Source organism: Oncorhynchus gorbuscha, linkage group LG01, assembly GCF_021184085.1.
Source record: "Oncorhynchus gorbuscha isolate QuinsamMale2020 ecotype Even-year linkage group LG01, OgorEven_v1.0, whole genome shotgun sequence".
NCBI classification, from domain to species: Eukaryota; Metazoa; Chordata; class Actinopteri; order Salmoniformes; family Salmonidae; genus Oncorhynchus; species Oncorhynchus gorbuscha.
The window spans coordinates 93,685,650-93,712,055 of NC_060173.1; the positions used below are offsets into that span (position 1 = coordinate 93,685,650).

Consider the following 26,406-nt stretch of genomic DNA (forward strand, 5'->3'; position numbering starts at 1 on the left):
TGAGTTGTAGTAAATCAATGTACCCGCTAGTTGGCTCTTTGATAGGCGCAAGGTGAACAAGCCAGTATGGCGGAGGAGGAAAGTGATTTGGAAACAGACAGACTAGAATTGAAACTGGAGACTTTGTACATATACTCTAACGACAACTGTTCAGTACAAAGCAAAGAATATTGCTCTGAGTTTTGTAAGGTAAGCTAAACCAAGGCAATTTCTGGTTTTATCTGGGAGAGGCAAGGAGTAGTGTGCTTCCGCCAAGCTAACGTTAGCTAGCTAGTTAGCCAGTTGCTCATCAGTACAAAGCAAGGTACAGTAGCCCAGCTAACTAACGTCAGTAGCTAAAGTAATTATCTAACTTAATAGCTAAAAGATACATATACTAGCTAGCATTAATAACAAATTCAGTCAACCCACGCCGGCCTATAGTTACTATTTTATTTATCTAACTTAGCTAGCTAACTTTAGCTTGCTAACGTTCCTATTTCAATGTGAAGTTGCAAGCTACTATAGTTAACTAGAATTACTAGCTAGCATGCAAATGCAAAACTGTTTGCCTATTAGTGTGAAGTAACCTTAGTCCACCGATTGTGTCTACTAGATAACAAACTGGAATAAATTATAAGTAAGGCTCTAAACGTTTTTCCTCTCTAGCATGCTAAACCAGTGTTTACATTTAGCCAGTTGGCTAATGATAGGCTAGCTAGTGAAGCTGTCGCATTGAATATAATAACGTATACTTGTTTGCAAAGAGAGCTAACTAGTTAGCAAGTTGTGTTTGGCACTCGAGGGCCGGTTGAAATCTGCAACTAGCGACAAGCAATGAACCCCAATTCCAGCTAGCTACCATATAACGTTCCACGACACTTCACCGAAGCGTTCCTGTGACATTTGGCTTCAAATTCAGATAGCTAGCCAGCAGCCACACAGGTCTGCGTCGATCTCTACAATGCCGCACCTGGAAAAAGGTTGATCATATCAGTATTCAGGAACCACATCAAAAATAATCTGGACAGGAATTTGTACCTGAATCACACCCCCTTTATCTGTCTCACTGTCTAGCTGGTGGAGGAGCATACAGAGAGATGGCAGGTGCCGCTGCCCCAGCTGAAGGTGCTGCGGACAGCTCTTACCTGCTTCACCAGAGCCACTGCTGCCTACCCCGATGACTGTCAGCATGTCAGTTATGCTCTCAGCAGTCTGGCCTTGTAAGCACTTACTTATATGGTTCTTACACTTTCATGCAGACTCAAACTGTGTTGTGTTGACTTGGATATTTATTTTCTACATTGTACAATCCTTCATGGCTCGTCTCTAAAATCGAGCTGAACTGGCCCAATGCATATGTCACGTTTTCAGGAGCTTCTTTGAGCTGATGCTGTTCTTCGGTAAAGAGGAGTGCCAGGAGGCCCCCTTGAAGGACATACTAGCCTCTTTTCAGGTAAGGCCAACCGTGATGTAGCATATTTGTTCATACAGAGTGAAACCATGCTGATCATGTGGTGTAACATGACCCATCTCCTCCTCTGTAGGCCTGCCACCGCCGCCTGCTGAGACACAGGAACGTCTACCTGCTACAGGTGAGGCAGGTGATCAAAGATGGTGGCCCCTGGGAGAGACCCACTCTGCAGGCCATCCTGAAAGACACAGTCCTCACACAGACAGAAGGTACCTTCACTACTTTTTTTTAAGCTTGTGAGTTCTCTATGCATTTCTTATTCTCTCTCATCTCCTCACTCTCTGCTCTCACTTTCCCTCGCTCTCCCCGGTACAGTGGAGAAGTATCTGAGCTCGGAGAAGCCAGTGTTCTTTGAGCTGCGTGTGCGATACCTGCAGGCCTGTGAGCGCATGCAGGAGGCCATGGCCCTGGCTAAGAGTTGTCTGCAGCACCCAGAGGTGGGGAGGCACCTGTTCTTCCACCAGGCCTACCTCACCTGCCTGTACAAGGCCTCGCTGCATGAACACCTGCTCAAGGAGGTACAGTCACTACCTTTCACTCAGTATCTTCAAACAGACTCTAATCAGAGTGGACTGAAAGACAATAAACATAATTGGAGGGGATTCATGGTTGTGTTTCCTCCCTCAGGTGGCTGAGATAGATGGCAGAGACGCAGTAGAGATAATCTGTAACGCAGAGAGCCAGGAGAAAGAAGAGCTGCTGCTGTCTCTTTGCAAAGCCTTCCTCAGTCAACAGCTCAACAATGGAGACATGTACTACATCTGGTCAGTAACACTGTGATATATATGTACTACATCTGGTCAGTAACACTGTGATATATATGTACTACATCTGGTCATAAACACTTTGATATATATATATATATATATGTACTACATCTGGTCATTAACGCTATATACTACATCTGGTCATTAACACTGTGAGATATATATAATGCTCAAAAAAATAAAGGGAACACTTAAACAACACAATGTAACTCCAAGTCAATCACACTTCTGTGAAATCAAACTGTCCACTTAGGAAGCAACACTGATTGACAATACATTTCACATGCTGTTGTGCAAATGGAATAGACAACAGGTGGAAATTCTAGGCAATTAGCAAGACACCCCCAATAAAGGAGTGGTTCTGCAGGTGATAACCACAGACCACTTCTCAGTTCCTATGCTTCCTGGCTGATTTTTTGGTAACTTTTGAATGCTGGCGGTGCTTTCACTCTAGTGGTAGCATGAGACGGAGTCTTACAACCCACACAAGTGGCTCAGGTAGTGCAGCTCATCCAGGATGGCACATCAATGCGAGCTGTGGCAAGAAGGTCTGCTGTGTCTGTCAGCATATTGTCCAGAGCATTGAGGCGCTACCAGGAGTCAGGCCAGTACATCAGGACACGTGGAGGAGGCCGTAGGAGGGCAACAACCCAGCAGCAAGACCGCAACCTCCGCCTTTGTGCAAGGAGGAGTAGGAGGAGCACTGCAAAATGACCTCCAGCAGGCCACAAATGTGCATGTGTCTGCTCAAATGGTCAGAAACAGACCCCATGAGGGTAGTATGAGGGCCCGACGTCCACAGGTGGGGGTTGTGCTTACAGCCCAATACCGTGCAGGACGTTTGGCATTTGCCAGAGAACACCAAGATTGGCAAATTCGCCACTGGCACCCTGTGCTCATCACAGATGAAAGCAGGTTCACATTGAGCACATGTGACAGTCTGGAGCTGCTGTGGAGAATGTTCTGCTGCCTGCAACATCCTCCAGCATGACTGGTTTGGCGGTGGGTTAGTCATGGTGTGGGGTGGCATTTCTTTGGGGGGCCGCACAGCCCTCCATGTGCTTGCCAGAGGTAGCCTGACTGCCATTAGGGACCGAGATGAGATCCTAAGACCCCTTGTGAGACCATATGCTGGTGCCGTTGGCCCTTGGTACCTCCTAATGCAAGACAATGCTCGACCTCATGTGGCTGGAGTGTGTCAGCAGTTCCTGCAAGAGGAAGGCATTGATGCTATGGACTGGCCCGCCCGTTCCCCAGACCTGAATCCAATTGAGCACATCTGGGACATCATGTCTCACTCCATCCACCAGCGCCACGTTGCACCACAGACTGTCCAGGATGCTTTAGTCCAGGTCTGGGAGGACATCCCTCAGGAGACCATCCGCCACCTCATCAGGAGCATGCCCAGGCGTTGTAGGGAGGTCATACAGGCACGTGGAGACCACACACACTACTGAGACTCATTTTGACTTGTTTTAAGGACATTACATCAAAGTTGGATCAGCCTGTAGTGTGGTTTTCCACTTTAATTTTGAGTGTGACTCCAAATCCAGACCTCCATGGGTTGATAAATTTGATTTCCATTGATAATTTTTGTGTGATTTTGTTGTCAGTACATTCAACTATGTAAAGAAAAAAGTATTTAAAAATAATATTTCATTCATTCAGATCTAGGATGTGTTATTTTAGTGTTCCCTTTATGTACTACATCTGGTCATTAACACTGATACACAGTGGGGAGAACAAGTATTTGATACACTGCCGATTTTGCAGGTTTTCCTACTTACAAAGCATGTAGAGGTCTGTATTTTTTATCATAGGTACACTACAACTGTGAGAGACGGAATCTAAAACAAAAATCCAGAAAATCACATTGTATGATTTTTAAGTAGTTATTTTGCATTTTATTGCATAACATAAGTATTTGATACATCAAAAATGCAGAACTTAATATTTGGTACAGAAACCTTTGTTTGCAATTACAGAGATCATACGTTTCCTGTAGTTCTTGATCAGGTTTGCACACACTGCAGCAGGGATTTTGGCCCACTCCTCCATACAGACCTTCTCCAGATCCTTCAGGTTTCGGGGCTGTCGCTGGGCTATGCGGACTTTCAGCTCCCTCCATAGATGTTCTATTGGGTTCAGGTCTGGAGACTGGCTAGGCCACTCCAGGACCTTGAGATGCTTCTTATGGAGCCACTCCTTAGTTGCCCTGGCTGTGTGTTTTGGGTCGTTGTCATGCTGGAAGACCCAGTCACGACCCATCTTCAATGCTCTTACTGAGGGAAGGAGGTTGTTGGCAAAGATCTCGCGATACATGGCCCAATCCATCCTCCTCTCAATATGGTGCAGTCGTCCTGTCCTCTTTGCAGAAAAGCATCCCCAAAGAATGATGATTCCACCTCCATGCTTCACGGTTGGGATGGTGTTCTTGGGGTTGTACTCATCCGTCTTCTTCCTCCAAACACGGCGAGTGGAGTTAAGATCAAAAAGCTCTATTTTTGTCTCATCAGACCACATGTCCTTCTCCCATTCCTCCTCTGGCTCATCCAGGTGGTCATTGGCAAACTTAAGACAGGCCTGGACGTGCGCTGGATTGAGCAGGGGGACCTTGTGTGTGCTGCAGGATTTTAATCCATGACGGCGTAGTGTGTTACTAATGGTTTTCTTTGAGACTGTGGTCCCAGCGCTCTTCAGGTCATTGACCAGGTCCTGCCGTATAGTTCTGGGCTGATCCCTCACCTTCCTCATGATCATTGATGCCCCACGAGGAGAGATCTTGCATGGAGCTCCAGACCGAGGGTGATTGACCGTCATCTTGAACTTCTTCCATTTTCTAATAATTGCGCCAACAGTTGTTGCCTTCTCACCAAGCTGCTTGCCTATTGTCCTGTAGCCCATCCCAGCCTTGTGCAGGTCTACAATTTTATCCCTGATGTCCTTACACAGCTCTCTGGTCTTGACCATTGTGGAGAGGTTTGAGTGTGTGGACAGGTGTCTTTTACACAGGTAACGAGTTCAAGGTGCAGTTAATACAAGTAATGAGTGGAGAACAGGATAGTTTTTATTTAAGAATCCAACAGGTCTGTGAGCTGGAATTCTTAATGGTTGGTAGGTGATCAAATACTTATGTCATGCAATAGAATGCAAATTAATTACTTAAAAATCATACAATGTGATTTTCTGGATTTTTGTTTTAGATTCTGTCTCTCACAGTTGAAGTGTACCTATGATACAAATGACAGACCTCTACATGCTTTATAAGTAGGAAAACCTGCAACTAAATCTGGTCAGTAACACTGATATATACAGTGGGGCAAAAAAGTATTTAGTCAGCCACCAATTGTGCAAGTTCTCCCACTTAAAAAGATGAGAGGCCTGTAATTTTCATCATAGGTACACTTCACCTATGACAGACAAAATGAGAGACAAATAATCCAGAAAATCACATTGTATGATTTTTAATGATTTATTTGCAAATTATGGTGGAAAATAAGTATTTGGTCAATAACAGAAGTATCTTAATACTTTCTTATATACCCTTTGTTGGCAATGACAGAGGTCAAACGTTTTCTGTAAGTCTTCAAGGTTTTCACACACTGTTGCTGGTATTTTGGCCCATTCCTCCATGCAGATCTCCTCTAGAGCAGTGATGTTTTGGGGCTGTTGCTGGGCAACACGGACTTTCAACTCCCTCCAAAGATTTTCTATGGGGTTGAGATCTGGAGACTGGCTAGGCCACTCCAGGACCTTGAAATGCTTCTTACGAAGCCTCTCCATCGTTGCCCGGGCAAGTGTGTTTGGGATCATTATCATGCTGAAAGACCCAGCCACGTTTCATCTTCAATGCCCTTGCTGATGGAAGGAGGTTTTCACTCAATCTCATGATACATGGCCCCATTCATTCTTTCCTATAAACGGATCAGTTGTCCTGGTCCCTTTGCAGAAAAACAGCCCCAAAGCATGATATTTCCACCCCATGCTTCATGGTAGGTATGGTGTTCTTTGGATGCAACTCAGCATTCTTTGTCCTACAAACACGACAAGTTGAGTTTTTACCAAAAAGTTATATTTTGGTTTCATCTGACCATATGACATTCTCCCAATCTTCTTCTGGATCACCAAAATGCTCTCTAGCAAACTTCAGACGGGCCTGGACATGAACTGGCTTAAGCAGGGGGACACGTCTGGCACTGCAGGATTTGAGTCCCTGGCGGCGTAGTGTGTTACTGATGGTAGGCTTTGTTACTTTGGTCCCAGCTCTCTGCAGGTCATTCACTAGGTCCCCCCGTGTGGTTCTGGGATTTTTGCTCACCGTTCTTGTGATCATTTTGACCCCACGGGGTGAGATCTTGCGTGGAGCCCCAGATCGAGGGAGATTATCAGTGGTCTTGTATGTCTTCCATTTCCTAATAATTGCTCCCGCAGTTGATTTCCTCAAACCAAGCTGCTTACCTATTGCAGATTCAGTCTTCCCAGCCTGCTGGTGCAGGTCTACAATTTTGTTTCTGGTGTCCTTTGACAGCTCTTTGGTCTTGGCCATAGTGGAGTTTGGAGTGTGACTGTTTGAGGTTGTGGACAGGTGTCTTTTATACTGATAACAAGTTCAAACAGGTGCCATTAATACAGTTAACGAGTGGAGGACAGAGCAGCCTCTTAGAGCCTCTTACAGGTCTGTGAGAGCCAGAAATCTTGCTTGTTTGTAGGTGACCAAATACTTATTTTCCACCATAATTTGCAAATAATTTCATTAAAAATCCTATGTGACTTTCAGGATTTTTTTCCCTTCTCATTTCGTCTGTCATAGTTGAAGTGTACCTATGATGAAAATTACAGGCCTCTCTCATCTTTTTAAGTGGGAGAACTTGCACAATTGGTGGCTGACTAAATACTTTTTTGCCCCACTGTATGTTACATCTGGTCATTTACACTGTGATATATAATACATGTACTACCTCTGGTCATTAACACTGTGATATATATACTACATGTGCTAAATCTGGTCAGAGCTCACCACTTTAAACAGGGATCCATGATGACACAGTATTGTAACATAATGTTGCGTTGATATAGGGATCTGGTGTTCCTGTGGAGCAGACTGCACCTCAGGGCCCATCCCGCTAAGCAGGGCTTCCTGTCTGAGTGTCACCAGCTGATGCTCTCCGCCATCAACGCCAGAGCCATCTTCCCCTTCATCAAAGTCATCACAGCAGAGGTGGGTGTATAGCCAACCACCATCAAGTTTACCTTGATTTAGAAATGTTGTTCTGTCATTTACACAATTCGATGTAACACATTGTTCTCATTTCTTTGCCAGATGGGTAGTGAGGGAGTGCCGCTATGTGTGGAGCTGTGTACTGCAGCATTGCAGACAGACCTCCAGTCTGACCCTGTGACGCGCAGCCTGTTGTGTAAGACCATCGCCTTCCTGCTCCCCTGCGACCTGGAGGTGTGTCGCCTCTGTGCCCTGCTGGTGTTCTGTCTGGAGCGCAGTGTGGAGGCCTACAAGACCGTGTATCTGCTCTACACACACCCAGACGAGGAGCCACACCCCCTCCACACTCCTGTCAAAACCAACATACGCTTCTATATCTTACAGGTCAGAGAGGCACCGGGTAGCTCGAAAATATGATGCCAAAGAATTTTGCTCAATTGCTAACTACGGCATCTAGAAAATACAGTAGATTATTGAAACATATACTCTGTCATAAAAAATACTTTTCTCTCTTGTCGAAATGACATAACGATAGACTGTTGTCCTGTATTTTGACCTGGCTTTGAATTTCCTCATTGAGGATGCATCTATTAATAATGTTATGTCTGTAACTGAAACTGTGCCTATCCCTGGTCCAGGTGCTGAAGGAAGGGCTGTTCTTCGACCCAGAGTTCTGGAACCTCCTGACCCTGAGAACCCACTGTCTGGAGCTTATGACTGACAAAGCCATGAGGGAGGCTCTCAATGAGATGAAGGAGGAAGAGGATTTGGAGCAGGTAGAGGAGGAGTGGATACCAAGTTACTGGATGGAGGAGGAGACATGCAGGATACACACAGACACCTCCCACCTCCAACCACACACTAACACAGCACTGGAGAACTCTGAGACTGCAGGGCAGGAGCATGAGGAGGGAGAGTATGGGGATGCTCCTGAGTCACAGACAGAAGACTTCCTAGTGAGGAGGAAGAGAAGGTGTAGGTCTGATGTTGACTGTGCTGATGACCCAGACATTAAGTACTCCCTCAGACACAATCCCATTTCTGGAAGCTCCACCAAGCTACCGGCCAATCGGCAGAGGGAATACCTGGCCAGACACGTGAAGAACAAGATCCTGAAGAGACGCGGCAAGAAACCAAAATGGCTGCTCCTGGAGATGACCAGACAGACAGAGAATGTGTCCCCGGGGAGAAAAAGGGTGAGAGGGAAGGGAAGGGAGGGAATGAGAGAGAGGGGTGAGGGTAAAAGAGAGAAATGGGAAAGAGGAGAATGTAAGAGTGAGAGATGGGAGAGGGGAAAGGGGAGAAGAAAGCAAGGGGACGAGGGTAAAAAAGCGAGGAGGCAGGGAAGGGAAGGTAAGAGACCTTACCGCAGAACTATACGTGGCATGGAGCTGTCCTTCCCTGAAAATGAAGTGCCTGTGGACCAGGAGGTTGTACAGAAATGTATAGAACCCAGTATTAGTGTTGCACTGCAGCACAGTGACGCAGAGAACTATGTCAACATGGGACTGCCTAATGGCCTACATGGTGAGAGACCGTTTGAGTATGAACCAGAGACAGAAATAGAGCTTTCAGAAGTAGAGCCTTCAGACATAAATCCTTTAGACTTAAAACCTTCAGTAGTAGAGCTTTCTGTTGTAGAGCCTTCTGTTGCTGAGCCTTCAGAAGTGAAGGTTTTCGAAGGTCCCAGTGAGCAGACCGACCCAGAGCTGGATGGCCCAGCCTGGGACATGGAGGAGTGTCCACTAACACTGTTCCACATCTATGCCAAATCCTCGAAAGGGACAGATGCTAAGGAATTACAGCCTTTGACGGAAGGTAGTGATGTCACAGCGTTGGAGGCGGGACCGGACTCAAACACTCAGGTTAGTGTTATCTGGGGCAACGTTGTTTTGAGAAGTTAATAATTGATGATAATCTACTGCAACTGTCCTATGAATATCACCTGTTAACAGCTTGTTTCTCCAACTCCAGGGTGAAGACACAAAGCCAGGCAAGGCTCCTGTCCGCTCCAAACACCTGCGCTTCCACTGCAACCACTGCCAGAAGCTCTTCAAGGGAGGCAACGTGGTGAGACACACCCTGGCCCACCTGAAGCTGAGGAAGACTAGGCTCAGCTGTGTCTTCTGTGGCAAACACTTCCAACGGTACAACCGTGCCAAGGAACACGTTCTAGAGCACGTAGAGGAACTGAGAACCACCACGCTCAATAGTAAGATCAAACCTGCTGTCAATGGAGATGCAGAACTGTCGGAGAACGTTAATCAAGCTTTGGAGAACGAGACTAAACCCACTGAGAATGTGACAGAGCCCCCTGCTCTGACGGATCAGCCTCCCAAACCCAAACGTGTTAAAGCCAAGCCAGTGGTCAGCAAGCAGAGTAGAATCATTCAGAACCTGAGAAACCTGATCAGAAAGACCCAGAAGTGGAAAACGAACACGGACAAGCAGGTGTCAGTGGAAGTGAAGGATGAACAGGTGACTGTGAAGGATAAGGTGGTGATTGTGAAAGAGGTGGTGCCTGGGGAGGAGACTGAGGGAGGAGAGAAGAATGAGTGTGAAGGAGGAGAGCAGGAGGGGAAGCAGAAGCAGTACCACCTGTGTCCTGCGGAGGGCTGTGACAGCATCTTTATGAAGATAGGCCCATCGCTGCTGAGACACGCAGTCAGCTACCACATGGAGGATGCAGATGTCCTGGAGAAGACCTTCCAGTGGGGGAAGGGGAAGTGCCAGATCTGCCAGAGGTAAGAAGGGTCTTTCCCCACATATTATTTTCCAGGTCAGGTGCGAAGGCACTCTGAACAACATGTAGGCCCCACCTAGACCAAAATTGTCAATTGGAACCAATAATAACTCTAAGGTGGGCTGCAACTGATCTCGGTGGGGGCGGGGGTTCTTACCATACAACTGATCTCGGTGGGGGCGGGGGTTCTTACCATACAACTGATCTCGGTGGGGGCGGGGGTTCTTACCATACAATGGTGTCATTTTATGTCTCCATATTTTTTGTTGTGCCCCAGGCACCTGCTGGTGTTCGAGCACTACAGAGACCACATGAAGCTCCACGATGCTCCTCTGAAACAGGCGTGCCTCCACATGAGCTGTGGCCAGTGCTTCAAGACCTCCCAGGAGCTCAAAGACCACATGGACACCCACCGGCCACTCCGCGCCCCCTGTGGGTACTCCGGCTGTAGGGAAATCTTCTTTACCCTCCCCTCTCTCCACGGCCACGAGTGGAGACACTACACCCAGCCCCAGTCTAAAGATGAACTGGAGCAGGGCGCTACCAAAGAGCTGAGCCCTGAGGGCGAGGCCTCCTGGAAACAGAGGGTGAAGAGCCATAATGTGACAGTGCACGGGTGGAGGGAAACACCTATTCCCAAATCCAGGCGCTCTGATCCTCACATGAAGTGCATTTACTGTAACAGGTAAAATAGTGAGACTCTCTACACTACTGTCAAATGATTTTTATCCCAGCGACATTTCAACCATGAGGTCTTCATCATGCTAGGCCTGAGACACGACTTGCAGAAGCAAGTGAGAACACCCAATTTTTACTGCTCTCCAGTATTAGGCTTCATCTGTGTCTGGTGAACTAGCCCATAGATGGTTTAGCCGGTAAATTAAACAACCCCCTATGGTCGATGGTCGGAAATCTAATTAGCATAATAACAAAATCCCCAGAAAAATCTGTCAGTTTTAGATAGAGATTTCTGCGTCTCAAGCTACCGCAACCTCCTATATAACACTTCTGTGGAGGAAGGTGATAGGGCTAGTGCTGTGTTTGTCAGACCATGAGACAACCCGAAAATAGGTATTTTCACAAAATTGTCTCTAGCGTCTGAACGGTTTTGCCTACAAACTATAATGACCCCTCTATGATGAGACTCTCACTAAGGTGTTCTCCGTTTTGGTCTACGACCCCCACACGCTTCATGGGGCTCGTCTGAAGTCGGTACAGCTTTTCTGCCAACGTCTGTCTGTAACGTCCGAACAGTTTGGGCTACACACTAATACGACTCCTCTGTGTAAAGGTGAGACTTTCACGAACACGTACAGTACCTGTCAAATGTTTGGACACACTAGTTTTTCTTAATTGTTTACTATTTTCTACATTGTAGAATAATAGTAAAGACATCGAAACTATGAAATATCACATGGAATCATGTAGTAACCAAAAAAAGTAGCCACCCTTTGCCTTGATGAAAGCTTTGCACACGCTTGGCATTCTCTTAACCAGCTTCATGAGGTAGTCACCTGGAATGCATTTCAATTAACTTTATTAAAAGTTAATTTGTGGAATTTCTTTCCTCAATGCGTTTGAGCCAATCAGTTGTCTTGTGACAAGGAAGGGGTGGTATACAGAAGATAGTCCTATTTCGTAAAGGATCACGTCCATATTATGGCAAGAACAGCTAAAATAAGCAAAGCGAAACGACAGTTCATCATTACTTTAGGATATGAATGTCAGTCAATCCAGAAAATGTCCAGAACTTTGAAAGTTTCAAGTGCAGTCAAAAAACCATCAAGCGCTATAATGAAACTGCCTCTCGTGAGGACCACCGCAGGAAAGAAAGACCCAGAGTTACCTCTGCTGCAGAGGACAAGTTCATTAGAGTTAACTGGCTGCACCTGAGATTGCATTCCAAATAAATGCTTCGCAGAGTTCAAGTAACAGATCTCAACATCAACTGTTCAGAGGCGACTGTGCGAATTAGGCCTTCATGGTCGGATTGCTGCAAAGAAACCGCAACAATAAGAAGAGACTTGCTTGCGCCAAGAAACACGAGCAATGGACATTAGACCAGTGGAAATCTGTCCTTTGGTCTGGAGTCCAAATGAGAGATTTTTGGTTCCAACCTCCGTCTTTGAGACACAGTGTAGGTGAACGGATGTGGGGGTATTTAACCAGGCAATTCCATTAAGAACGAATTCTTATTTACAATGACTGCCAAACCCTAAACAGGACGATGCTGGGCCAATTGTGCGGCGCCGTATGGGACTCCCAATGACAGTCGGATGTGATAGAGCCCGGGATCGAACCAGGGTCTGTAGTGACACCTCTAGCACTGAGATGCAGTGCCTTAGACCGCTGCGCCACTCGGGAGCTCCAAGGAAAATGATGGAGTGCTGCATCAGATGACCTGGCTCCTCAATCACCTGACCTCAACCCAATTGAGATGAGTTGGACCACAGAGTGAAGGAAAAGCAGCCAACAAGTGATCAGCATTCGTGGGAACTCCTTCAAGAATGTTGGCTAAGCATTCCTCGTGAAGCTGGTTGAGAGCATGCCAAGAGTGTGCAAAGGGTGGCTACTTTGAAGAATAAAAAATATTTGATTCCATATGTGTTATTTCATAGTTTTAATGTCTTCACTATTAATCTACAATGTAGAAAACAGTAAAAAATAAAGAGAACCTTGAATGAGTAGGTGTGTCCAAACCTTTGACTGGTACTGTACATGTCGGTTGTTTTGATCTCGGACGCCCACAGGCCTCACAAGACTCGTCTGAAGGTCACCCGGTATCAGTCAAATTTGTTTAGATTTTTTTTGTTAGGGGTGGGGGACGACGACTGTTGTTCCATGTAGTGCATCTGTTATTCAATGCGGTTGTATGGGATAATAGCAGTATAACCAAATAAACATTTGCATAAAATAATGAAAAAACATTGTTGTGGGGATACTTCAAGGAGTCTTACAATTCTAAATCAGATAGCAAAATTATCCTTGGTTCGACCTTCTTGAAACAATTCCATATAGCTAAGTAGTACCCACCCCACCCCCTGCTCAGTTTAGACCGAGCTTAGTCTTATCGGTTAAGGCCTGGTGAAAATGTTGTTGCTTTATGTCCATATTTTTTTTCTTCCAGGTACCTGTGGAACTACCAGCACTTCCTAGACCACATGAAGATCCATGATGATCCTCTAAAACAAGTGTGTCTCCATCAGAACTGTGGCCGGCGCTTTTCCAGAACCCACATGCTCTGGGAGCACATGGAGACCCACCGGCCTCTCCAGGCCCTCTGTGGGTACTCCGGCTGTAGGCTGATCTTCTCACGCCTCCCCTCTCTCCATGACCACGAGTGGAGGCACTACACTCAGGGCCAGTCTAAAGATGAGTCGACAGAGGAGCAGAGCGCTACCAAAGAGGGGCAGACTCTGGAATCAAACCTCAACAGTAAAAACAATGACGGCCCTGTGTCGACTCCAGGCACTGGTGCTGTCACCAGACCTCCCAGTGACTGCACACACAAACTAATCAACGGCCATGATGGAGAGGACAAGAAAGACCAAGCCCCTGAGACATATGTCCCTGCCACCACTACCACCTTCCCCACACAACCCCATCCCAGTCTCGTCCAAAACCTCACTGAGCTAACGACCATGAGGGAAGTGGACAATATTGTCACTTTGGCTCAGATGATGCCTTGCGGAGAGGAACCAGTTATTGCGGAACATAAGACCTTCAAACCAGAGGATCCTTCCTACTTACCCCTGGCCAAAGCCCCCCTCATCCGCCCGCCCCCCTCTACATACCTGACCGAGGCAGCCCTCAGCATGCGCAAGCGCAGGAAACCCAACGAGGTCACTTCCTGTGGGGCTGGCAAGAAGAATAAGGCTACAGTAAAGAGGCGTGTGGTGGGGAAGAAGAATGTGTTGCAGGAGGTGGCAGCTGAGAAGGAGGTAGAGGATGATGGCCCCCCTCAAAGACAGCGCTGCTCCAAGTGTTTCTCCTCTTTCCCTAGTCCAGAGGAACTGAAGAGACACCTCTCCCAAAACACCTGCTCCTCCCTCTTCAACTTTGACTCTGATGATGACAGTAAGTAGCACACATCTTATTCACAGAATTTGTGGAGAAATTCAAATAAAAACTGTTTTTTTGTTGGTATGTTAAAGCTTTACTCAGAAATGAAGGGAATTAGGTGGAGGGAAATTAAAGAAATTAGGTGGGGAGACAGGCAAGTGGAGAAAATGTGAGGGGTGGATGCAGGGATTGAACCCTGGTCTCTGGTGTGAGCTTGCACATGTGTTGCATGTGCCAGGGAGTGTTACCACTGCATCACGGTTTTGCACATGAAATCTAAATTCTTACAACAGAATATTGAAAGGGAGAGTTTTGAAACTGCATCAACTTGGTCAACAAACATTTCCGCTTATTTGTAGCAGCTGCTTATATAAATAGCATTTGCATAGTGATACGACACATTTTGTTTGTAAAGCAACTATTTGTTTATGCAAATATTTATTTAAATATTTTCCTTTCCAGGTTAGTGGTAAAGAGGAATGGGAGTGAAATGATCTTCATGATGTTCAGAAAAATGTTTTGTTGGTGTTCGAGCACTACAGAGACTCCAGGACGCTCCTCTCAGAAAACAGGTGGAGACACTTGTCCATCTGTACTCTCTGAACTGGGCCTAACACAGGCACTGTTAGCACCCAGTCGGCTCTGAGAGCTGTAGGGCCAGTGTCATGGCACACTATAATACTGGCAGCCGGTCACTAAAAATACAACACACCTCTGGAGTAAGTGTTATTACCACAATACACTGTATATAGGTCTAGACCGAACAGTATCTGGAGTAAGTGTTATTACCACAATACACTGTACATAGGTCTAGACCGAACAGTATCTGGTAAGTAAGTGTTATTACCACAATACACTGTACATAGGTCTAGACCGAACAGTATCTGGAGTAGTGTTATTACCACAATACAGTATCTGACCGAGTATCTGGAGTAAGTGTTATTACCACAATACACTGTACATAGGTCTAGACCGAACAGTATCTGGAGTAAGTGTTATTACCACAATACACTGTACATAGGTCTAGACCGAACAGTATCTGGAGTAAGTGTTATTACCACAATACACTGTACATAGGTCTAGACCGAACAGTATCTGGAGTAAGTGTTATTACCACAATACACTGTACATAGGTCTAGACCGAACAGTATCTGGTAAGTGTTATTACCACAATACACTGTAAGTGTTATTACCACAATACACTGTACATAGGTCTAGACCGAACAGTATCTGGAGTAAGTGTTATTACCACAATACACTGTACATAGGTCTAGACTATCTGGAGTAAGTGTTATTACATAGTACATAGTCTAGACCGAACAGTATCTGGAGTAAGTGTTATTACCACAATACACTGTACATAGGTCTAGACCGAACAGTATCTGGAGTAAGTGTTATTACCACAATACACTGTTATTAGACCACAATACACTGTACATAGGTCTAGACAACAGTATCTGGAGTAAGTGTTATTACCACAATACACTGTACATAGGTCTAGACCGAACAGTATCTGGAGTAAGTGTTATTACCACAATACACTGTACATAGGTCTAGACCGAACAGTATCTGGAGTAAGTGTTATTACCACAATACACTGTACATAGGTCTAGACCGAACAGTATCTGGAGTAAGTGTTATTACCACAATACACTGTACATAGGTCTAGACCGAACAGTATCTGGAGTAAGTGTTATTACCACAATAGGTCTAGACCGAACAGTATCTGGAGTAAGTGTTATTACACAATACACTGTACATAGGTCTAGACCGAACAGTATCTGGAGTAAGTGTTATTACCACAATACACTGTACATAGGTCTAGACCGAACAGTATCTGGAGTAAGTGTTATTACCACAATACACTGTACATAGGTCTAGACCGAACAGTATCTGGAGTAAGTGTTATTACCACAATACACTGTACATAGGTCTAGACCGAACAGTATTGCATTTCAGTCATTGACACCACTTTGTTTCAACAAGTCTTATTTGCTTTAAAATCATAGTATGAAGATTCACACTAGGTTACTAATAGTGTTTCAAAAGTACTTCTAATTATCTTCTGTTTGGCATACATTTTTGATCGGTATTTTAACAGACTTTTTCTAATGACAAAAGAGATGGTTTCACAATGTATTAGAAATTGGTAATCTATGCATTTGATGACAAATATTTTGTAAAAGAGCATCAATGAATTTGAGAATAAAAATCACTGAAGAACCCATAATGTGATAAACGATGTGCACTTAACTGCATTCGTCGTTTATTTATATGTACGAATGTTGATATATTTATTAGGTTTGTACTTAATGTAAATATCCTTCTCAATTCAACTCTATTTTTCTTAAAGAAAAATGTATGACTTGTTTTCAATAAACAATTTACAGTATGATCCAAAGAAGTGGTTAACTGCTGGTTATTTACTAACAAGTTAATACTATCTGGGTTAATAAGGGAGAGAATAACAACCAGTGAACTATAAGAAATTACTTATTTCAAATTACATAATTTATCTTAAAATGATTGCTTTAGTTTTTGGTCATAGTTCGATCCAGGCAAAAGCCATGACAGTGTTGATCTCTACAGGTTTGCATCATATATTTTTTCTGACAAGTGCAAAGACAGATGAGTTGAGTTTAGGGAAATGGTGTAGTGAGAGTAGACTGAGCTCTCCTTTTAGGGATTGCTCCAGAGGTCAAGCTCATTGCAGATACATGAAACGCCACTAAAGCAGTGTCCATTACTGCTCCTGGAGCTTCTGTAATCAAGGTCTTGTTAAGAAGCTCCAACAGATCTGGCAGGGCTAGAACAAAAGCTAGTAGTATGGAGTACTAGTAGCTGTGTCTCAACAGGCCCTGTGGTTAGGAGTAGTTGGAATAGGAGAGCTAGCTATAGATGTGGCCAGGGTCTGAAATTCTCAGGGTTAGAAACAAATTGGTTAGAGAACAGGGTCCTATCATATCCAACTACAGGCTTCATGATCAGAGCATACAGTAACCCATGCATCAAACAAACTTAACACATTCCAGTCATTGTAACATGTATTTCAGTGAGTGAATGAGACACTAAAAGTAGTAACGCCTAGTAATAATTATAAACAGTATCTTGGGTTGGCTTTGACCAGTTGAGTTATTCCTTTCACTAAACTAAAGACTGTTTCACTAGAGGTACATCAAGTCTCTCACAGACAGAAACCCAACAAACAAAGCCAAACATGGGAGATGGAGCAAATGTTTACGCTACATCAGCATTTGACATAAAAATAGTACACTACTCTCTACAGGTCTATGAATGGTACAGACAGTACATGTTAAAGTGATATCATGTTCTCCAGATTTTGCTCACACAGGAAGCCCTCCTCCCATTGCATCATTGAGCAGCTGACCAGAGATAAAAACAAGTGCATTGTGTGAAGCAAGGGAGACATACCACTCTGTTGTTGTACCGTGGGAGAGTTCTCGAAACAGATGGGCTTGAAGAGACAGTGCTGTTACACAGTACCGAGCTCTTTCTAGAGAGCAATCTCATCACACTCTGGTACCTGGCTATACAGAAAGCAGCTACATCTGGTGTGCATAAAACAATTTGGGACAAAAGTTTTACTAAACTTTTTTATATAGTCTTTTTTTCTCATTAGAAAAAGTACAATTGTGTCTAGGAAGTGTTCAATCGGATCATAGACACACATTGAATTATTCAAGCCTTCCTATCAGATACAGTATCAAGAAATATATTTATCATCAATACTAACATTTATTTATAATAAATAGGTGCATGCTAAAATGCAACATTAGCACTTTCAAATGGGTGACCCATTAAGATGAAGTAAAACCAGGATAAAGGTATGCAGTACATTAGGATTCAGACTCACTTTTTCCCTATTTTGTATTGTTTCAGCCTTATTCTAAAATCTATTCAATAATACGTCTGTAGGTAAGCAACCGTCTCTCTGTGCTAGTGATGGCTGTTTAACATTCTGAAGGCCTTGAGATAGATGTTTTTCAATCTCTTTGTCTCAGCTTTGATGCACCTGTACTGACCTCACCTTCTGGATGGAAACAGGGTGAACAGGCAGTTGCTTGGGTGGTAATTGTCCTTGAACCTTTTTGCCTTCCTGTGACATCGGGTGTTGTAGGTGTCCTAGAGGACAGGTAGTCTGCCCCTGGTGATGCATTGTGCAGACCGCACCACCCTCTGGAGAGCCCTGCGGTTGTGGGTGGTGCAGTTGCCGTACCAGTCGGTGATACAGCCCAACAGGATCCTCTCGATTGCACATCTGGAAAAGTTTGTGAGGGTTTTCAGTGACAAGACACAATGTTTTAGCCTCCTGAGGTTGAAGAGGCTCTGTTGCGCCTTCTTCACCACACTGTTTGTGTGCGTGGACCATTTTAGTTTGTCGGTGATATGTACACTGAGGAACTTAAAACTTTCCACCTTCTCCACTGCTGTCCCGTCAATGTGGATAGGGGGTTGCTCCCTTTGCTGTTGCCTGAAGTCGACGATCATCTATTTTGTTTTGCTGACATTGAGTGAGAGGTTATTTTCCTGACATCACACTCGGAGGGCACTCACCTTCTCCCTGGAGGCTGTCTCGTCGTTGTTGGTAATCAGTCCTACCACTGTTGTGTCATCTGCAAATTTGATGATTGAGTTGGAGGCATGCATGGCCCTGCAGTCGTGGGTGAACAGGGATTACAGGAGGGGGCTGAGAACACACCCTTGTGGGGCTCCAGTGTTGAGGATCAGCGGAGTGGAGATGTTGTTTCCTACCTTCACCACCTGGTCTGCCCATGCTCTGAGGACGCGGTTACGGATGCTGTCTGGGCCGTCAGCCTTGTGAGGGTTAATACGTTTAAATGTTTTACTCACGTCGGCCACGAAGAAGGAGTGCCCACAGTCTTTGGTAGAAGTTCGCGTCGGTGGCACTGTATTGACCTCAAAGCGGGCAAAAAAGTTGTTTAATTTGTCTGAAAGCAAGACGTCGATGTCTGCGACGGGGTTATTTTTCTTTTTGTAATCCATGATTGTCTGTAGACCCTGCCACATACGTCTCATGTTTGAGTCGTGGAATTGCGACTCCACTTTGTCTCTATACTGACACTTTGCTTGTTTGATTGCCTTACGGAGGGAATAACTACACTGTTTGTATTCAACCGTATTTCCAGTTGACTTGCCATGATTAAATGCAGTGGTACGTGCTTTCAGTTTGCGTGAATGCTGCCATCAATCCACGGTTTCTGGTTAGGGAAGGTTTTAACGGTCACAGTGGGTACAACATCTCCTATACACTTCCTTATAAACTCACTCACGAGTCAGCGTATACGTCAATGTTGTTATCTGGGGCTACCTGGAACATATCCCAGTCCATGTGATCGAGGCAATCATGAAGCATGGAATCCAATTGGTCAGACCAGCGTTGGATAGACCTAAGCACGGGCGCTTCCTATTTAAGTTTCATGGTCACGGTCAGATTTGCCAAAAGGAAGGCGGGGAGGAGCCTTGTATTCATTGCCAAAATTAGAGTAGCAATGGTCAAGCATGTTACTCGCAGTCAATATGCTGTACTGCAATCGATATGCTGATAGAATTTAGGTAGCCTTGTTCTCAAATTAGCGTTGTTAAAATCCCCAGCTACAATAAATGCAGCCTCAGGATATGTGGTTTCCAGTTTGCTAAAGTCCAGTGAAGTTCCTTGATGGCCATCTTGGTATCCACTTGCGGGGGGATATACACGACCGTGACAATAACGGAGGAGAGTTCTCTTGGGAGATAATACAGTCGGCATTTGATTGTGAGGAATTCTAGGTCAGGTGAACAAAAGGACTTGAATTCCTGTGTGTTGTTACAATTACACCATGAGTTGGTAATCATGAAACATACACCCCCTCGCTTCTTCTTACCGGAGAGATGTTTATTCCTGTCGGCGCGATGCACTGAAAATCCTGTTGGCTGTACTGACTCCGACAGCATGTCCCAAGCTAGCCATGTTTCAATAAAACAGAGTATATTACAATCCCGGATATCTCTTTGGAAAGCAACTCTTGCCCTAATTTTGTCGACTTTGTTAACTAGGGACTGGACATTAGCGAGTAATATACTCGGAAGCTGTGGGTGGTGTGTATGCATCCGAAGCCTCACTAGAAGACCTCTCCGGCACCTTCTCCTCCGGTGGCGCTGACAGAGCTCCAGAGTTCCTCTGTGGAGATGGGAGAAACTTCCAGAAGGACAACCATATCTGCAGTACTCCACCAATCAAGCCTTTTAGGAAGAGGGGCCAGGCGGAAGCTACTCCTCAGTTAAAGGCACATGACAGCCCGCTTGGAGTTTACCAAAAGGCACCTAAAGGACTCTCAGACCATGAGAAACAAGATTCTCTGGTCTGATGAAACCAAGATTGAACTCTTTGGCCCGATTGCCAAGCGTCACGTCTGGAGGAAACCTGGCATCCTCTTTACGGTGAAGCATGGTGTTGGCAGCATCATGCTGTGGGGATGTTTTTCAGTGGCAGGGACGGGGGGACTAGTCAGGATCAAGGCAACGCACAGAGAGATTCTTGATGAAAACCTGCGCCAGAGTGCTCAGGACCTCAGACTGGGGCGAAGGTTTACCATCCAACAGGAAAACAACCCACAAGCACACAGCCAAGACAACACAGGAGTGGCTTTGGGAAAAGTCTCTGAATGTCCTTGAGTGGCCCAGCCAGAGCCTGGACTTGAACCGATCGAACATCTCTGGTGTCATGACTTTCCTTCCTGGTTGAGGATCATAGAGAGTCCCCCCCTCTCACCCACCAGAGAGGAAGAGGGGAAGTGGGCCAGTCTTATGACTTTAACAACCAGTCGTAAACTCTCTCTGGACCTGCAGTACTGAACAACGGAATCTGATGTGTGTAGAAGGATTTGCATTGGAACATTAGTTTTCAAATACAAACGTCTGGAATGGTTGGTTGAGATCCAAACAATAAATCCTGTCAAAAGTTTGTTTTCTGATATCATTAAGGACGGTAAATAACTGTAACTCTGAAAATATACGCCCCAGTTATCAGATTTACATTTAGATGTTGTAAAACTTATATGAATACTATTTGTGAGAAGATGAAATGTGATTTTAGCCTTCTAAATAAGATATTTGTTTTTCATGTATGTTTTTGCTGAGTCAGTGACCACGCGGGTAGAGACATTTTGGCAACGTGATGGGAACCGCCCTCCAAATGGTTTAAAACGAGTGCTTAAAAGGACTCAAGACTGGTATACGAGGAATTAAATGGTTTAAAACTACAAGACTGGTATACCAGACCAGAAAGTTTAAAACTACAAGACTAGAGCGGTGGCTACATGTTAAAATGGTTTAAAACTACAAGACTGGTATACTTGCAGCGCGAGCTGAATACGCTGAAATGGTTTAAAACTACAAGACTGGTATACTTGCAGCGCGAGCTGAATACGCTGAAATGGTTTAAAACTACAAGACTGGTATACTTGCAGCGCGAGCTGAATACGCTGAAATGGTTTAAAACTACAAGACTGGTATACTTGCAGCGCGAGCTGAATACGCTGAAATGGTTTAAAACTACAAGACTGGTATACTTGCAGCGCGAGCTGAATACGCTGAAATGGTTTAAAACTAACAGACCATATAAATTAATTTTAGAATAAGGCTGTAACGTAACAAAATGTGGAAAAAGTCAAGGGGTCTGAATAATTTCAGAATGCACTGTAGGTTCACATAGTGAAGAAGTGCAGAGGGGGAGAAACAGGAAGAAAGGATTAGGGCTAGATACACAGCCCTCTTTACTGAGGATAGAAGTGTCTGCAGGCTTAACTTTGTGTTTTTCTGTGTTGCTGTGTGTTTCTATGGCTTGTTGCTCTGCCTTAGTGAATGCTGTTGGTGCTCCAGTTTTAGGACGGGTACAGTAGGTGACTTTGATCTACCCAGGAGAGGACACTCTGAAGGCTGGACCACTTGGAAGAGCATGTGCTCCAGGATCCATTTCAACAGCTGAAGGAGAGACGGGGTAAGGCTGGGTTAGGACAGGAGATAAGAGACTGTCCCGTTAAAGGTGAAAGGTCAGTGTTGAGGTGCCTTCTCATCCGTGTCTCCAAAGTCTGCCCTGTACCATTTGAGACTGTCTGAGACTAACCTCTCACTTCCCAGAATCTACCACATAGACGTCATCGATCTCCAGGAAGGCCTCGGCTGCCATGCGCAGCTGACTATCGATGTCCTGATTTGTCATAGAGGACACCATGCTGCTTTACTCACACAACTCCATTCTCAGAAAATACTGACCCTGGTTTTTAAAACAAATTAATCTGTGCCACTACATTTACAGTATTTGCAGTGTAAAACCCCAGTGTGTTACCTGTGGAGTGTATGTTTTGATGGGTGGACAGTCTTTAGCTTCACAATTCAGAGCCAGATGGATTAGAGGCTCAGTGTCTGGGAGAGCCACCTAGTGGACAAGCAGAGAACAACCACAATCACCAATGCAACCACTGCCACAGATTGTTCCTAGAAAAACACATTTCACCAGTAAATCAGATAAATAAATGTAGCCAGAGGAATGATAATGAGTTGAGAAGTTTATTCTGTCCAGATGAGTAGTGTACCTGTAAGCAAGGGTCAGTCTTAGAGAAGGGCCTGAGAAGCCATGCGACGCCATTTCTGTTCCCCCTCAAAACTCCGTTCTCTCTGCAGCGTGAACACCTCTCCCCCGATCAGGCAGCTCACGTAGATAAAGAACTGCAAACAACACACAGGAACAAATAAATGTCATTGCTGAACAGAGTATTATTTGTTGTCTTTCACACAATCCTAGATGGTTCTCTTACCCTGGATCTCTGCCACGTGTTGGTTGGGGCTCCCAGCAAGAGGATGACCAGAGCATTGTAGGTGTTGATGAAGAAGGCTAGTTTCTCCTCTCTGGTCAGAGATAGCAGCTCTACTCTCTGTAGCTGAACAGCCAGATCACAGTAGCACTCAAACACTGGGCTCCGGGACATGGTCTTGTAGTCCACACACTGAATGGACATACACCTTTTAGGGCAAAACTGTCATCTCATAATGTGTTGTACTGGAGGGTTCAGTTTGTTCAGTGTGCCTGTTAACTTTCCATCAGCAGAGAGACACTTTGAAAACTTCAGGAACTTATCCCTCAGAATGGCAGACAACTCAACAGTTGAGAGAGAGAAAGAAGAGACATCTATATGGAATAAAAATAGAAATGCAACATGCAACAACTTCAAAGATGTTGCTGAGTTACAGTTCACATAAGGACATCAGTCAATTTAATTAAATTCATTCAGCCCTAATCTATGGATTTCACATGACTGGGAATACAGATATACACATGTTGGTCACAGGTATGGGCGTGGATCAGAAGACCTGTCAGTATCTGGTGTGACCACCATTTGCATCATGTGACCACCATTTGCCTCATAGAGTTGATCAGGCTGTTGATTGTGGCCTGTGGAATATTGTCCCACTCAATTTCAATGGCTGTGCAAAGTTGCTGGATGTTGGCGGGAACTGGAACACGCTGTCGTACACGTCAATCCAGAGCATCCCAAACCACCTCAGTGGGTGACATGCCTGGTGAGTATGCAGGACATGGAAGAACTGGGACATTTTCAGCTTCCAGGAATTGTGTACAGAGCCTTGCGACATGGGGCCGTGCATTATCATGCTGAAATATGAGGTGCCGGCTGTCACGACTTCCGCCGAAGTCGGCTCCTCTCCTTGTTCAGGCGGCGTTCGGCGATCGACGTCACCGGCTTTCTAGCCATCGGCGCTCCATTTTTCATATATCCATTTGTTTTGTCTTGTTCCATACACGCCTGGTTTTCACTTCCCCAATCATTCTACTTGTATTTAACCCTCTGTTTCCTATCATGTTTTGTGTGCAATTGTTTCATGTTATGTGGTGTTAGTTTACACTCTTTACTTTTATGTTCTGTTTTTTGAGCGTGTTTGATTTATGTAGTGCTCTCGTTTTTGGAAGTATAATAAAAGTGTGCCCGTTCATTATACTCTGCTCTCCTGCACCTGACTTCGCCTATAATACACCACTGACACCGGCGGCAGATGAATGGCATGACAATGAGCCTCCAGGATCTCGTCAAGGTATCTCTGTGCATTCAAATTGCCATCGATAAAATTTTATTGTGTTTGTTGTGTATAGTTTATGTCTGCCCATACCGTAACCCCACCCCCACCATGGGGCACTCTGTTCACAAAGTTGACATCAGCAAACCGCTCTCCCACACGACGCCTGCACGTGGTCTGCGGTTGTGAGGCGGTTGGACGTACTTCCAAATTCTCTGAAATGACGTTGGAAGCGGCTTGTGGTAGAGAAATTAACATTCAATTCTCTGGCAACAGTTCTGGTGAATATTCCTGCATTCGGCATGCCAATTGCATACTCCAACAACACTTGAGACATCTGTGGCATTGTTTTGTGTGACAGAACCGCATATTTTAGAATAGCCTTTTATTGTCCCCAGCCCAAGGTGCAAATGTGTAATGATCATGCTGTTTTACCAGCTTCTTGATATGCCACACCTGTCAGGTGGATTAATTATCTTTGCAAAGGATACATGTTCACTAACAGGGATGTAAACGATTTGTGCACAACATTTGACAGAAATAAGCTTTTTGTGTGTATGGAATTGTATTTCTATCATTAATCATTTAAAAAAAAAGATAATGAGCACATGTCCTAACTGGGAAAGACAGTTTGTTCCAGAAGATATTTTCTAATGCAAGACAAGAAGAGGCATGCAGAAATGCCAGACTCATTCAATACCAGAGACACACACACTTGTGTGTATAACTAGAACTAGTACTTCTTGTCCAGTAACACCTGCCCAGTCTCACACAACTTAGTTCTCTCTGCCAGAGTCTGAGAATTTGAACCATAGAGTAAGAATCGCAGAATTGAATTAGAATCTTTGTGTAGAATCTAGGAATTTCTGTTTACTCATTTTCTGTCCATGACTGCAGGAGGACTTACCCATGCCCCTAACTTCCTGCAGCCAGCCAACCAGCTGTGCTCCTGTGAAGCTGTTTCTGCAAATGCTCAGTCCCCTCCACTGACATCCAAACACATCGCTCCGCTTGAGCTCTTCTATCACGTCCGCTTACGCATCCCTCTCACACTTAAACTCTAAGGAGAATGCACAAAAGGCTTCCACTGGGGGATACAGTTAAAAAGAGTCAATCATCTCCTGTTTGAATGGATGCTACTCACCACACACCAATACTCCAGGAATGTGTAAGGGCAAATGGTTGGAGAAATGGACAAATGTTTCATTCATATTTCTCTACAGTGCAGCTATGAAATATAATATGTATTTCTTACTCTCTAGTCAATATGAATGTATTTTATGGACATGAGTGGTTACACGGGAGCCTATAACTCAGATACGCATATTGGAGCCGGGCAGAGAGGCCAGGTGCTGGCTGGTCTGGAGCTATCAGGTAACACTGGCCCACGGTCTGCATGGGCTGTGGTGACAAGAGATGGGCACACACACCCACACACACAGCTGCTGGGGATGCTGAAACAAAACCAGCCTGTCTCTCATGTAGCAAACTCTAACATTCCAGCCAGCCAGCCAGCCACTTCTTCCCCAGGTCTTATGACACTGATATTACAGCTGGTATTCTAACAGTAGCAAGTCCAGATAGGTCTGTTCCATGATTAAAACTAGAGGGAGACTAGATTAGTCTACGAGGGTCTGATCTGAATGACAACCAGAGAAGAAGAGGTATCTTTTAGAGCAGGGTTTCCAAAACTCGGTCCTCTGTTTTCAATGGCAACACCTTTGTGACGTCCGTCTTCCGTTTACACAGGTGTTAGGAGATGCAGATAGCTAATTAGCACAGGTAGTCTGTCTTCCATCTGTTTTCTGTAAACAAGTGTTGTAACGTGAAAATATGGGAGAGTGGGAACCCTAACCCTATAAACGTGTGTATCAATTTATCCTTTTGTTTAAAAAAAAAAAGATTTCTCACTGATATGAAAGATAAGGTCCATAAGGTCCATATGCTCAGACCGTTCAGACCGAGCGTTGAGGCTCTTAAACTCCCCATACAGAACCCCTTCAACCAATGACTCGTATGTGTAATGTAATGGAACACGATAAAGGGCTAGCATAAG

General features: G+C 44.8%; 1 protein-coding gene across 1 annotated transcript; it reads left to right on the top strand.

The window, feature by feature from the left end:
* The first annotated feature begins 52 nt into the window (after positions 1–52).
* On the top strand, positions 53–15,067 carry LOC124046272 (zinc finger protein 654-like). Its single transcript, XM_046366459.1, has 13 exons — positions 53–189; positions 1,057–1,202; positions 1,354–1,435; positions 1,527–1,662; positions 1,769–1,971; positions 2,081–2,217; positions 7,297–7,438; positions 7,541–7,822; positions 8,077–9,303; positions 9,413–10,182; positions 10,459–10,866; positions 13,309–14,258; positions 14,706–15,067. The coding sequence occupies exons 1-13, from the start codon at positions 67–69 to the stop codon at positions 14,708–14,710; spliced, it is 4,611 nt and encodes a 1,536-aa protein (XP_046222415.1). The 5' UTR covers positions 53–66; the 3' UTR covers positions 14,711–15,067.
* The last annotated feature ends 11,339 nt before the right edge of the window (positions 15,068–26,406 follow it).

Coding starts and splice junctions, on each gene's coding strand:
- LOC124046272 (XM_046366459.1), top strand. CDS start 67: ATGGCGGAGGAGGAAAGTGATTTGGAAACAGACAGACTAGAATTGAAA. Junction 1,436..1,526: donor ACATACTAGCCTCTTTTCAG/GTAAGGCCAACC, acceptor CCTCCTCTGTAG/GCCTGCCACCGCCGCCTGCT. Junction 2,218..7,296: donor GGAGACATGTACTACATCTG/GTCAGTAACACT, acceptor GCGTTGATATAG/GGATCTGGTGTTCCTGTGGA.